Consider the following 14,289-nt stretch of genomic DNA (forward strand, 5'->3'; position numbering starts at 1 on the left):
TATCCCATCCGAGGATAGGGAATTCTATCCAGATCTTGGAAATTATCCCGCGGTATTACTAAGATAGATGAATATTTAAAGAAGCCATATCGTATCTGGAAACACTTTTCCCCTTTGTTCGATGTTTTGTCTGTTCGTGGCCTACTGTCATTAAACAAGACCTCACAATAGAGTCGCCAGATCGAGAGGCGAGAGTATATTAAAGTCCAAAACACTGAACAAACGATACGGTATCTTCATAGCCTGAAATTTTGGAGTTATTACAATATCATGATTTTCAAGGAAGGGTGAGAACTTGAAAGACGAAAGGAGATTAATAGCACTCTTTCCACCACAAGATACCGCCATATGACCCCTTTCTCAGCAGTATTTAATAATAAATTCTTCACCACAGATCTTAAGTCCTTTTCCGCTGAGCTTTAAGATCCTGAGCGGATCTCATGCGAAGGCACTGGATCTCGTTCAACTTGGCATTCCTGGAGCCTCATAAGACTATGAGACTTTACAATGTGGTGGGATATGGAACTCCGGCAACTTCAGAGGCACCTGTCGATATAAGAGTCTTTGGCTATCATAAATATACAGCAGGCATACAGATCTCATTTAGGGTACGTAACCGATGTCTTGTGATATGTGCTTATTGACGAGTTTACAGCCCATTCATAAGGATTCGAGTCAGCACGAACCTGGAAGGTAACATCAACGACATCCGTTTTGCAGGAGGAAGTGAAAGCGAAGAGCTTGATTTGGCGAGCAGCTGGTCACTGTCCTCTTTCATGCCCCCATCAAGCAGCCCTTTAAGCACCTGCTGCCCACTCTCGATGGCCACTCATTTAACAGATCTTGATTTATGCTGTCTTCCCCTATCTTCACATCATACCTCATATCACAAAAAGACCAAGGATCACTTTTTGTCCCACTCCAGACCCCCATATCCCAAGGGTCATGAAATTCATGAGGTTTATAAAAAACAAAGTATCTTTTTTGAAAAAAATCCCCGCAACCGATCGATGCAATTACCGTGCGTGACAACTAACCCCCATGACAAGATCGAAACATGATCAGCAGCAGCCGCCTTACGCAGCCTTCTTGGCAAACTCCACCCGCAGAATGAGATGCTTGAAACCAAATCCGTCCATCTTCGCACAGGCCTTGACGGCATCGCCCCGGTCCGCGAAGCTGATGAACGCAAAGCCCTTGGCCATACCGGTTTCCCGGTCCTTGGCAAGGAATACTCGGGTGACGCGGCCGAAGCGCTCGAACATGTCGCGCAGCTCTTGCTCCTCTGCCATCTCGGAGACCTGGATGTTGTTAGTATATATATATGGAGTGGCGTCGTGATGGCACTTACGTTGGTGACACGCAGTGTAGCAAAGTCGTCCCTCTCGCCAAACTTGGATCCCATTCTCTCGCCAGCTGTTCCTGTTCCACGCAGAGCGGGAGGAACATATGAACCCTTCTTGTTACCAGCAGCGCCCGCGCCAGCAGCCGAGGGCTCGTCTCCCATACCAGCAGCAACATCTCCAGCGGGAGTCTCTCCAATAGGCGCCATGGTGTCCTTGTAGGGACATCTGGCAGTGAAATGCTGACCGTTGCAGATACGGCACTTGACCTGCTTGTCCTTGAGCTTATCCTTCATGGACTGGGCGTTGGCGTCGGTGGACTCATCCTTCTCGGCCTTTCGCCAGTTGACGCTTGGCCGGAAGATGATGTTCTCGCCGACGGAGGTGGTGTCGGGGGCAGGGCCGGGGGGATCCTTTGCGCTGAGGCCGAACTTGGGCCAGGTTTTTCGGTCGGCGACGCGGGGGTTTACGGTCTCGGTGTGGGTGGTGAAGCGAATTCGGCGGGTGGTCTTGACCTTTCGGCCGTCGTCATCGTAGCGGAATGTGATGATGGTCTTTGTTCCATCCTTGTTGGAGATGGTCTGAGGCTCGGGGAGATCGGTGGAGGTCTCCTCGATATCGTCGTCGTCGGCCCAGTCGTGCCTGTTTTTAAATGGTGGGGTTAGTCAAAAGGATATCGATTACAAGACCCCAGTCAAGGAGAGCAGAGCAACTGACTTGGGCTGGTTCGCTACGGCGGCAGCCATTTTGAATCGAGCGTATCCGTGCGATTTGTTCAGAGGTTCTGTGTAGGTCTCGCGGTGCCGTAGGGATGCGTCGTCGTGGCTCGTACGGGCGTCACTTCGTGATCGTGGGGTTTTAGTGATAGTTGAATTTATTCACTTTTTCGTGGTGCGGCGGTTTGAGCACAGGTGGGGCAGATGTCAAGCCACAGGTGCTCGAGGGGGGTAGATGGTCGAATCACATGATGTGCACTAGCCACAGGGCCAACTTTATCCGATCCGGCCTTCTAGCATGAATTGATGATTACTTAGTTAAAGGCGTAATTTTGGTGACGTTACTTTGAGGATTCTCAACCTGAGGCTTGATTGTTTTGTTACGTGGGATCATGCCACCGACGGAATTTGAAAAGAATCATCATGGAGATTGCCACTGGTTAAACGGAAAAGCGGCATGAGAGGATTCGAACACGGAAGAGGGATGTGTGGCGCAGCTGAACTCGTGCAACACGTTTGAATTCGGGGTTTGTTTCAGAGCCGCATTTGAAGCAAATACTCACTCGTATAAAATGATTTGACCATTATTCGACATGTGTTAGAAAAAGCTGATACAAATCTGTGACTCGGTAGATATCCTTGAAAGGGTCCCCTTGTTGGGAGATGAGATGAACTTGTCAAAAACGCCAAGGGACAGATGCTCGAATCTATCGAGCCAAGCGTGGCGCAGCTGAAAGAGAGTCCAATCCGGGTCCACGTAATGGAGCGACGCGGTCTCTGTGGCGCTCGGAAGCGCGCTGAGGCCATGTGAGAGGATACGATACGGGCTAGGGGAGGAAAGAAAACTCAGGACCTTGACCCTAAGGAATGAAAATACTAGGTAAACTTAGCCTAAGCTTAGGGGACTCTTTACTTGGTTTATTTTAACACCCTATATCAAGGTTCGGTATTTTCTTGCCCCTTGAGGGACGGGGCCAAGAGAGAAGAGGAGGGAGGGAGCTTGAGACTGACTTTGGCACCAACGCCAAAAACAATCTACTGCGAGCTTGGCTTTGGCTTTGGGCACTTCTCCTCACTATCCGAGGCCGGTTTCTCTTTTTCCATTTGTACTCATTCACATCCACTCTCTCTCTTTCACTCTTCCGTTTCCCATCTTTACTTCTTCGTCTCTTCTCTTGGCGATCGCTTCATTCGCCCTTATATCTCGATAACTTTGCGCGCGATACCCCCCCAAATCTACAACTACCTCCTTTTTTTCTGTCGCAAACAAAATCACACCATGGCTTTCAAGCAAGACGAACCTCCCGCCTACGGCCCTCCCCCAGGTGCCCCTCAGCCTACATACGGCGGCTACCAGCAAGACCCATACGGCCAGCAACAAGGTCAATTTCCCCAGGGCGGCCAGCAGCAAGGCTACTACCAACAAGGTCCTCCTCAGATGGGCTACTACAACCAGCAACAAGGTCCCTTTCCCGCCGGCCAGGGTCCCTATCCTCCTCAGCAAGGCCCCTACGGACAGCCTCCCCCTCAGGGCTACTATCCCCAAGATGATCAGAGAGGAGGCGGTGGTGCTGGAGGTGGCATCATGACTGGTCTTCTCGCTGGTCTGGCGTGCTGCTGCTGCTTGGACTGCCTTTTCTAAATGCCGATTTCACTGCGACTCGATACCACTCCGCCGATAGCGGACGTGCAGACGAATTGGAGGGATCGGAAGCGCAGCGTGGCGCATCAGCAAATGGAAAGGGTTTTCTGTTTCACGGCGTTGGGGGATTATTCGACTACAGAGCTCTGATTCTATGTTATGTGTTTCTTTGTTTTCTCGATAAAGTACGACTTATAATTTCATAATATTCAGTCTCAATGCGCATATTTGTCTCCAAGTGTGTGAATGTCAAGCCAAAACTGATATGATACTATGCTGCGGCAAAGGCTGTCTCAAACTCGGACCTAACCTTTGCGACACAATCATTTGTGTAAATCATCTTTTGTACATCCGGGGACGTCCACTTATCAGGAACCGAACCACTGGTCTTGTGCTCCTTGAACATCCTATCTCTCTCCTCCTTTGCTTTTCCTTCACCAAGATGCAGTGTTCGACCAGACAGATATGCCATTTCGACGAGATTCGAAGTCCATTCCTTTCGAGATTGCTCATACACCTTCAAGCACTTGGCAATAGTCTCGGGCCGAGGATCAGGGGCAAGGGATAGAACCTCGGCGATTGTTGAACCGTCTTCAATGGCCATCGCAGCTCCTTGGCTAAGATGAGGAAGCGTTGGATGACAAGCGTCTCCTAGTAATGCCACTGATCCTTGAGTCCATGTAGGTAATGGCTTGTACATCCTTAGTCGCCACTCGCAAACTTCTCCTTCAGGAACCAGGTTGAGCATCTTCTGTACAAGAGGACAGAATGTCTCAAACACTTCCAACATGACTTTCTTGGATCCCTTGGTTGTGTATGTGATTGAAGGAGCGGATGCAAAGTTGTCATCTGGCTGGACAGTCGACAGGTTGTAAATGGACTTGTTGGCGATAGAGTATGCGATGATATGTCGCTTCTCTCCCACCCATCTCACAACCTCGTCGCTATCAATGAGAGCCAGTAATTCAGGATCATGCGCCATATCTTCTCGCTTGAGCATGATACGGTAGGCAGCTTGGCCGGTCTCGGCCTCTTCAGGCGTGGCGTTGACTTGTTGGAGGAGCTGAAATCGAGTTACGCTCTTGATGCCGTCAGCGCCGAGGAGGATATCAGCTTCACGAGTGAATGCCTCTCCATCTCTGGGCTGGAGCTTGAAGACCACTTTAGGAGCGAAGCTCTCAACTTCGATCAGACTTGTCGCAAAGTGGAAAGTGATGGCGCTTTCTTTCTTGCAAGCTTCGTATAGATGACCAGCTAAGGAAGCTCGATGGCCACAGAGATGCGAGAAGCCGTATTTTCCCTTGATATCGGGCATATCAACATGAGCAAGCTCAACATTAGTTGCTCCCTCTGTAGAAGGTCAGTGTATGTTCTAAAGCCTAGGGATATGTAGCCTTACGTCGAATACTGCTCCCAGCTACACAAGTAGCTTCCCTCTCAATATCATCCCAGCATCCCAACCTATCAAGAATTCTTCCCATGTTCGGAGCCATCTGAATACCAGCTCCTACAAAGCCAAGGCTACTGGCAGTCTCATAAACATCAATATGTTTGAAACCTCGTTTGGCTAGAGCTAGGGCAGCTCCTAGTCCGCCCATGCCGGCGCCCATGATGGCGATTTGCAAGTCTTTGGTGCTAGCCATGATGTCTAAGCCGATTGAATACTCGTGAGGCCCAATAAAAAGGATGGTATTAAAGATACAGACTTGGCATTTCGAGAAGTCGTCGAGACTTATATATATATACATCTAGTCCAATGACGGTTCTTCCTTTATCCGATCTCATTCATATCGTTACCTTACCTACCATCCCGAATCAAATGCCGGTGCGGGGCCCCGAGTCGGATGTACATTTCTCAATGGAGCTTGATCGATATATGTACGAGTCCGAGAAAGGGCTCTTCACAAACAACTAATTACATATAGAAACGAAGAAATTCAAGTGTTTTTCGCTTTATTTCCTTATTCGGATTGTGGGAAGCTCCTATATCGGCGTAGATAATTCACATTATTCAGCGTCTGGAGAATCTGGGGTTCTCCGCTGTCGTCATCAATACACTTTGACACATGTTTAAGCCATAAGCACTATCATGTGCTCTTCTTTTTGGTGGCTAAAACGTTAGACTTTTGTAACGATGCATTGGATAACGTGTCTTTGCGGGAGCATTTCTCGGCATGTGGGAGAGACTTCGGAGACCGAGATGGAATCTGATGTTTCTCTCTGTCACTGCAATATCTGCCGTTATTCGACCGGCTCGCTTTTCACGTCCTATCTTCCGACCGAAAAACCGAGATCTTTTGACGGATTGAGTGTCTTTGAGGGGAATGATGATGTGTGCCGGTATTTCTGCTCGACATGTGGCTGCCATGTATATCAATCACACAAAGATCAAGACGGCGAGTTGAGGTGGGCAGTGGCTACAGGTGTTATCACAAGAAGCGATGATTCAAGCGGAAGAGTGAGTTATACGTCGCATCAGAAAGTGGAAGATACCATCGATCGAGGTGCGTCGATATGGCTTCCTCTTGAGGGACAGCATAATCCTTCGAATCGCGCGCATTCGGGTTCATTTACACCGAAACCTAAGCATCTCGATGCGCTCTGTGCATGCGAGGCTGTCCATCTTCGCGTCACACGCCCGAACGAGGCCAGCTACTTGCCGCATCGCAATTATCCGGACCTCATGTATCCTTACTGTTCTACTGACGATACCATCACGTCAAACCCATCAGACGATAAGTGGTGGATCAAAGGAAACAAATATCTCGCTGGAACCTGCGCCTGTGAATCTTGCCGCCTGGCCTCTGGATTCGAAATACAGACCTGGGCCTTTATCCCCCGGGTGAACATATTGATCCTTTCAACGGATGGCTCAGGATCAGAGGTTCCATTGGACTTTGGGAGGCTACCGACGGGTGCTCTGAAGGCATATCAATCGTCGCAAGGTGCAGTTCGTCACTTTTGCGGTGGATGCGGCGCAACTGTGTTTTGGCGAGATGCTACTGATCCAAGTGTAGTTGATGTGAGTGTAGGACTATTTCGAGCTGATGAAGGAGCTAGGACAGAGAAATGGCTTCACTGGCATAGGAGCCGCATAAGTTTCGCAGAAGAAGTGCAGACTCATCGATCTGGTCCCCTGGCTATAGCAGCTCAGGATTTATTAGATACTCTTTCAATGGGCCTGAAGAGAAGCACCGAAGGTGGACTAGACTGATCATAATTTATAATCTTATGTGAAGATCTTATGATAGCAGACGATATTCTCCTGAAAAGAAACTTTGTTTCCTATAAAAACGGTCGTTAATATTGCAACGGCTAGGATCGACGTTTCGAAACGGCATTGCATGAACAATAGGTCAGAGGTAAACAGCAATAAAGCCGAGAAGAATTCAGGTACAAAATTCATTCAACACAGCAAACACTAGAATAGAGTCATGCAGCTAATTAAGCTTATTTACTTTATTCTGTCTAGCTTCTTCATATTTCCCTCACAATCATAACATTTCCGTCACGAATAGACAACTCTACACACGATAAACATGCCCGCTAACAAACCCCCCGAAGTCCTAATCCCTGTCCTACCCAATAGAACTACACCTTTGCAACACGAGCATCGTTTCACAAAAGTGCTCGGTGTAGAATTCGATGTCGCTCTCGACCAAAATCGGCAGGACATTTCAGCTATTACCATCCATCGGCATAATTGACCAATTGAGCGTAGCACGTGCCTCGAGCGAAGATCATATAAAAAAGGGATCCAATGGAAGGCAAAAGTAGAGGAGGCAGCTCTTTTTTGCAGAGGAAGAGTACTATTCTGGCAATCATGGTTGGTTCAAGTCTCGTTGGCCTATTGGCTGTTGTTTTGCAGATATGTTTCGTCAAGGCGGTGGACGTAGACGTTGCGGTTTCTGCTTACACCGGCGACGTTGAGTCTGATTGGACTGCTGTTTACTATTCTGATCAGAATCCTCTGTTGATTGGAAACGATGGAGGGCCTGATAAGGGAGGGTTTCACGTCTATGATCTCAACTCAAAGGCGCCGTTGAAAGAAGTCGCTGCGAAAACACCTGGACGCAGCAAGCTCGTCACGACTGTCTACGATGTCAACAAGAAGGATATCCTCGTCACTATCGCTCAGCCAGATTCTATCGTTCGCGCTTATGAGATGCCAAAGTTCAAGCAGATCAAAGATGCAGACTTTAAAGTCCTAGGAGATTGGTCTGCGCTGTGCAGTTGGAAGAGTCCTGCTGGAAACGATTATGTCTACTTGTTTGGAAAAGGACAGGCAGTTCAACTACTTCTTCAGGAGACAAAGAAATCATTCGAGTTTGTTCAGGTGTGTTTTCCTCGGAGAAGAGGTGATAACGTTTGCTAACTTGTCAGATCCAAACTTTCCCTACTGACTTTGAAACATCGGGATGTGCCGTTTCACGCTCCGAGTCTCGCATGTACATTTCTACAGACGACGACAAGAGCATTTATGCCTTTTCACTTAAAGAGTCTACAAAAGCGCCCAAGATCACCAAGGTTGGAAAGGCAGAAGATGATGTGACCGGCTTAGCCGTCTACGTTCCCAAGAAGGGCTCCGACTACTTGTTCGTTGCTCAGACAGACAAAGTCGCTGTCTACGATTCCTCTTTCAAGCTTAAGGGCACATTATCCTTGACAGGACAAGAAGACATTGAAGTACAAGGACTGAACACTTACCAAGGTGCCACGAGCAAGTATCCAGCTGGTGTTCTGACATACGCTATTGAGTCAGAAGACGTCAATGGTTTCGCTGTCTCGTCCCTTGAGAATGCTTTGAAGAAGCTCAAAATTGAGGCCAACACCAAGTACGACCCAAGAAAGGTCAAGACAGACACCAAGACTGAGCCAATCTGCAAAACTTGTGGAGGCAACGGCTACTGCATCAAGGACAAGAAGAACAAATGCGAATGCTTTGCTGGTTTCGCTGGAAGTACCTGCAGCAGCTTCACATGCACTGACAAGTGTTCCGGCCATGGGAAATGTGTTGGACCCAACGAGTGTAAATGCGACAAGGGATGGGGAGGTCTTCACTGCTCGTTTCTTCTCATCGAGCCAACCTACGAGACTGAATCTCGTCTTGGTGATGGTGACGATCCTGCCATTTGGATCTCTCCCGAGGGACCGGAAAGGTCTCGAATCGTCACGACGATGAAGTCTGGAAAGGAGGCTGGTCTTGGGGTCTTCGACTTGGCTGGCAATCTTCTTCAGTCTTTCACAGCTGGTGAACCTAACAACGTCGACATGATCTATGGCTTCAAGGCGGGAAACCGAAAGGTCGATTTGGCTTTTGCTGCTTGCCGAGCTGATGATACGCTCTGGTAAGTTTCTTCTCCCTGTTATTTGTAGTTAGCTGACGATCAAGTCTCTTCGAGATGCTGCCCAACGGCACACTAACCAATATCCCCGGCGGCATCCACCCTGTTGTCGACGATTACAAGGTCTACGGCTCGTGTACCTACAAGTCACCCAAGACAGGAAAGCAATATCTCTTCGTCAACGAGAAATCAGCACGCTATCTCCAGTACGAACTCACGTCCACTTCTAAAGGAGAACTCCAGACCAAGCTTGTACGAGAATTCCAAGGCGGTAGCGGAGGCCAAGTCGAGGGCTGTGTATCCGACGAGGAGAACGGCTGGATCTTCCTCGGTGAAGAGCCCTCTGCCCTGTGGCGATACGACGCAGAGCCCGATTCAAAAGACAAGGGTCTAGTAATCGGCAAAGTCGGCGATGGCAACCTCTACGGCGACGTTGAAGGCGTAACCCTCGTCTACGGCTCCAAGCCCACGGAGGGTTTCATCCTAGTATCATGCCAAGGCGTCAGCGCATACAACGTCTACCGCCGAGCCGCTCCTCACGAGTTCGTTACCACTTTCACACTCGTAGAGTCATCAGACGGGCAGATCGACCCCGTGTCCAACACAGACGGCATAACAGCTGTGGGAACGGCGCTGAACAAGGATTTCCCTCATGGTTTGGTGGTTGTGCATGATGATGCGAACCAACTGCCCAATGGCAAGACCAGTGCTGAGGCGAGCTTCAAGCTGGTTAGTCTTGAGAAGATCCTGGGGTCCAAGGTGTTGGGGAAGAAGGGCCTGTTGGATCAGGTGGATAAGAACTGGGATCCTAGGAAGTGAAGAACACATAGAGCAGTTAGTGGGCTTTGCCTGGGTGAAGTTGTGTCTCTTTGAGAGGTCAAAGTGCATCACCCCTGAATCTATTGAGACCCATTTTGAGTCAACCGAGAACCTTCCCAGCGTCTCATAACAAAGAATATGAGACTAACATTTGCATGTGTTCTAATGAGGCTTTGATCATCGCCAAAGAGACTACTCATGTGCTTGTAATGTTGAGTGGTCACATAGGAGTGGCGTTTACATGAGGCGGAACAGTCTCGACACTCCTACACTCAGTGCTTTTGCCATCTTTTCCAGGTCTCTGATACCTAGATATCAAATAAGATGGCCTTTTTGGATCCACTATAGTTAACAGATAATTGGTTGCTGTCATGGGTGGACGCCGCAATGCTTGACACTGGCGGACGGGGCCACGATATCACGTACCTGCGTTGTCAGATATCAGCACAGACAGCGTTTCTATTGACGTTGTATATATATTGACTTATCACTGTGCTAACCTTCTACAATAACTTTCTATGAACTGGAGATATCTTCAAGTGCAATGCGCAGTGACTGGCAACATCACCGCTAACTGATATCACAGCCGTAGCATAACCACAACAAGTATAACTTAACCCAAAATAAACATTTCTCTTTCTCGAACACTTCCAAACTCTCTCGAAGCCTCTCCTCAAAGAGAAAAGTAGGTTTGTTTCATCTCCTCTCGCCGTTTGTAGGCCACAACCGGCCCCTTACCCTTTTTGGGTGTCAATAGAACCTCACTAAGCACCGACAGACGTCAATAGCCAAATAAACCCGCCAAACTCACATGAACCAACGTTTATCCCGCCCGCCAAGATTAATATCCTCGTGCATTCGCGCCTGTCAAGTAAAAAGCGAGGCGAATGAGTTGAAAGTGTCACATATCGTTAAGCTAGGAGTAGTTGGCTTCTGTGAATAAGCCGCAAAGCTACTCGTAGGAAGCTTTGATATCTTTTGCATACACCTCGTGGCTTATACCGTCTTTGATCGTCTTTATTTTGGTTCTATTGGGAATAGAAATCTCGCATTGACTGTTACTGTTCGATCCGAAGAGCGAAGGGGGCTTATTGACCCCGCAAAGCGTCAATAGACCTCAATAGAAGCCTTGCAACACCACAACCAGAGCAAGTGTGTGTATGCACGGGCAAATTCCCTTTCTCTCAAGATGGCCAACTACTCAATCTTTATCATGAACACTGAACTCGAGATCTATAAAAAACTACTCAATTCCATCATAAATACTCTCCTTTTTTTCTCTTCAGACTCGTTCCCATCGAAAGAAGAACAACGATATCTCAAAATACCTTTGATACACGACAACTATTTTACGAGTACCACTCACTTTAACAACTTTTACACTTCGAAACACTCACTCACTACTGAGACACACAAACCTCCTGGGATGAAATACTCCTTCGTTACTCTGGCCGCGGTGGCCGGAGCCGCACTCGCGGCGCCTCCGCCGTCTGCCATCGACAACTTCGGCCCGGATTTCTTCACCCCTTTCTGCAACCTCGACTACAAGGGCAAGCCATGCGAGGAGCTCGTTGGAAAGGGCGACAAGAACGCTGATGCCATCTGCAAGGCTGGCCGTGAGCACTTCTGCGGTCCTAATCAGAAGCGTGATGCTGTCCCTGAGCCTCAGCCCGACCCTGTTGCTGATCCCATGCCCTGGTGTACTTGGCGTGGACAGCCCTGCTGGAAGGACAAGATGAAGGCTAAGCGTGAAGCTATTCCCGAGCCTGTTGCAGCTCCTCAACCCGACCCCGTTGCCGACCCCATGCCATGGTGTACCTGGCGTGGCCAGCCATGCTGGAAGGAGAAGATGGCCAAACGTGAGGCTATCCCTGAACCAGTTGCTGCTCCCCAACCCGATCCTGTCGCTGAGCCTATGCCTTGGTGCACCTGGCGCGGACAACCTTGCTGGAAAGAAAAGATGCGCATGGCTAAGCGTGAACCCATTGCTGAACCAGTTGCTGCCCCCAAGCCTGATCCTGTCGCTGAACCTATGCCTTGGTGCACTTGGCGTGGACAGCCCTGCTGGAAGGAAAAGATGAGAATGGCTAAACGCGATGCTCTTCCTGAACCAGTTGCTGCTCCCAAGCCTGACCCTGTTGCCGAGCCCATGCCTTGGTGCACATGGCGAGGTCAGCCTTGCTGGAAGGAGAAGATGCGCATGGCCAAGCGTGAGCCTGAAGCTATCCCCGAACCCGTCGCTGCTCCCAAGCCTGATCCCGTTGCCGAGCCTATGCCCTGGTGCACATGGCGCGGACAGCCCTGCTGGAAGGAGAAGATGAAGCTCAAGACCCGCGAAGCCGCTCCCGTCGCTGAGCCCGAGCCCAAGCCTTGGTGCATGTGGCGCGGACAACCCTGCTGGAAGAAGACCAAGCGCGCCGCTGCCCCTGAACCCGCTCCCGAGGCTGAGAACGAACCTAGATGGTGCATGTGGCGAGGTCAGCCTTGCTGGAAGAAGACGAAACGTGATGCTACTCCTGAGCCTTGGTGCATGTGGCGTGGCCAGCCCTGCTGGAAGTCTAAGCGCGATGCTGCTCCTGAGCCCTGGTGTATGTGGCGAGGACAGCCATGCTGGAAAGCCAAGCGCGATGCCGGTCAAGCTCTCTCCAACGCCCTCCACGCAACTCGATCTCTCGACACCCGATCCGCCGACGCACCCAGCACCGCTCATCTCCCCCGCGACGCCGCCCACAAGGCCAAGCGCTCCATCGTCGAGCTCGCCAACCTGATCGCCCTCTCTGCACGCGGTAGTCCCGAGGGGTACTTCAAGAGCCTCGAGCTCGAGACCTTCTTCCCCGACGCTGCTCCCAACGCTACCGCCAAGCGCGACCTCAACACTCTTCAGGAGGATAAGCGCTGGTGCATGTGGCGAGGACAACCTTGCTGGAAGGCCAAGCGCGCTGCTGAGGCAGTTCTCGATGCCGTCGATGGCGATGATGGTGCTACTGGTCCTGGAGGTCCCGACTCTCACTACGATACTCGGGATTTCAAGTCTGAGAACTTTGCGGCTAAGCGAGATCTCATTGCCATCAAGGCAGCAGCTCGCAGCATTGCCGACATGCCCGAGGAATAAGTAAGTCCAAAGACGCTCATGGGTTCATCATAGTCTAACAACTTCAGGTGTCGATGACTTTTGAATCCGATCGTTTGCTTTTACAGTACGTCGGTAAAATTTTCGTCACTCTTTATCTACAAAAATTAGCAAAAAACACGCTCCAAGAATTAACAGAGACAAAATGAACAGGTGGATATGGCCATGCGGGGGGACGAGTTCCTCTTTTCTCTTCTATGCAGCTTAATTTTGCTGTACTCTATTTCTGGATAACGGTAGTGGATGGTTTGAGTCTGCTGCTTTTTTAAATGCGATTCTGCTTTTGGCATGAGTCGATAGGCATGGTTAGGATAGCTCCAAATAGTTGCTCGAATTCAACTGATTGTCTCAATGTTCTTGTTTCTTGTGATGCAGCATAAATGGTTGCTTGGGTGAGGTGAGGTCAATATTGACAGTGCAGAGTTTGACTGTATTGATTGGACCAGGTTTTGTAGGACAGACATTCGTCATTCGCAAGCGGACCGAGTGATAGATCCTTCAGCCTCAATGCCTTTGAAAGAACAATATCAAGACATACGCATTGTAACCTCGTAGATACAGTGCATTGTTGCGTAGGTATCATGCAGCACAGGTACATCCAGTGTTGATCATCCTTCAGCGTCGTTACAGTTGACGGTTCAAACATTCACAGACCCTGACTCCCATCAGCGGGTCATTTATCACAAGCAGATACTACATCAAAGTAAAAGTATGTACGTTCAATCATTGCGCTCCTCCCCATCGTCGAGGGAAGCACCGCACCCAAGATTGTTCGCTTTTCTCTCCATTCTGAGTTCCTCTGAATCGATGGTCCTGGGCGACAGGCCTTTCGACGCACCTCGCATCAATTATTAGAGAAACATGAACGTGGTTTTTTGCGTTGTTCAATATTTTGAATTGGAGAGAAAAGAGAAAAATCAAGTCAAATGAAATTCAGAGATTTTTCTTTTTCTACGCGTCGTGAGGATAGTGGGGCTACTTCTGGGTGCCTTGATGCCTGGTGCGCAAGGCTGCCATTTTGAGCTCTGGAGTTACCCTGGAGATGAGAGAAGATGAAGATGAGTTCCTTCCTAAAGATTCTTATTGATTTATCGGAAGTTGCACAAAAACTCCAAGAACTTTTTACAATATGTCAAGATAATTATGAACTTCAGCTGCCTTAAGATTTCAGGCTAAAACATAGTTCTTTCCAATATCTTTTTCGATATATCCTACCTTCCTCGAACCCGAATCTAATTTACTCAGGCGTACAACAACAACGCTTCTCCTCCACCTCTCAAGCTCCAACAATCTC

The 14,289-nt window shown here is 49.2% G+C and overlaps 5 protein-coding genes across 5 annotated transcripts; 3 read left to right on the forward strand and 2 right to left on the reverse strand.

Moving 5' to 3' along the window:
* Positions 1–1,076: 1,076 nt before the first annotated feature.
* FTJAE_4318 (eukaryotic translation initiation factor 3 subunit G) lies at positions 1,077–2,089 on the reverse strand (the record flags this gene model as incomplete). The annotated part of the gene is made up of 3 exons (XM_037350710.1): positions 1,077–1,301; positions 1,352–1,985; positions 2,028–2,089. 3 exons carry the CDS (start codon positions 2,087–2,089, stop codon positions 1,077–1,079), a joined length of 921 nt encoding a protein of 306 aa, XP_037208565.1.
* A 1,249-nt stretch (positions 2,090–3,338) lies between these two features.
* FTJAE_4319 (UV-induced uvi15) lies at positions 3,339–3,701 on the forward strand (the record flags this gene model as incomplete). The annotated part of the gene is made up of 1 exon (XM_037350711.1): positions 3,339–3,701. One exon carries the CDS (start codon positions 3,339–3,341, stop codon positions 3,699–3,701), a length of 363 nt encoding a protein of 120 aa, XP_037208566.1.
* A 271-nt stretch (positions 3,702–3,972) lies between these two features.
* Positions 3,973–5,344, reverse strand: FTJAE_4320 (salicylate hydroxylase; the record flags this gene model as incomplete). Its single annotated transcript, XM_037350713.1, has 2 exons — positions 3,973–5,051; positions 5,101–5,344. The coding sequence occupies 2 exons, from the start codon at positions 5,342–5,344 to the stop codon at positions 3,973–3,975; spliced, it is 1,323 nt and encodes a 440-aa protein (XP_037208567.1).
* Positions 5,345–7,524: 2,180 nt separating this feature from the next.
* Positions 7,525–9,865, forward strand: FTJAE_4321 (3-phytase precursor; the record flags this gene model as incomplete). Its single annotated transcript, XM_037350714.1, has 3 exons — positions 7,525–8,037; positions 8,085–9,049; positions 9,094–9,865. 3 exons carry the CDS (start codon positions 7,525–7,527, stop codon positions 9,863–9,865), a joined length of 2,250 nt encoding a protein of 749 aa, XP_037208568.1.
* Positions 9,866–11,054: 1,189 nt separating this feature from the next.
* FTJAE_4322 (pheromone precursor 1) lies at positions 11,055–12,977 on the forward strand (the record flags this gene model as incomplete). Its single annotated transcript, XM_037350715.1, has 1 exon — positions 11,055–12,977. The coding sequence occupies one exon, from the start codon at positions 11,055–11,057 to the stop codon at positions 12,975–12,977; it is 1,923 nt and encodes a 640-aa protein (XP_037208569.1).
* Positions 12,978–14,289: the final 1,312 nt, after the last annotated feature.

This window comes from Fusarium tjaetaba (assembly GCF_013396195.1).
Source record: "Fusarium tjaetaba strain NRRL 66243 chromosome Unknown NRRL66243_c0000084, whole genome shotgun sequence".
Taxonomy (NCBI): domain Eukaryota; kingdom Fungi; phylum Ascomycota; class Sordariomycetes; order Hypocreales; family Nectriaceae; genus Fusarium; species Fusarium tjaetaba.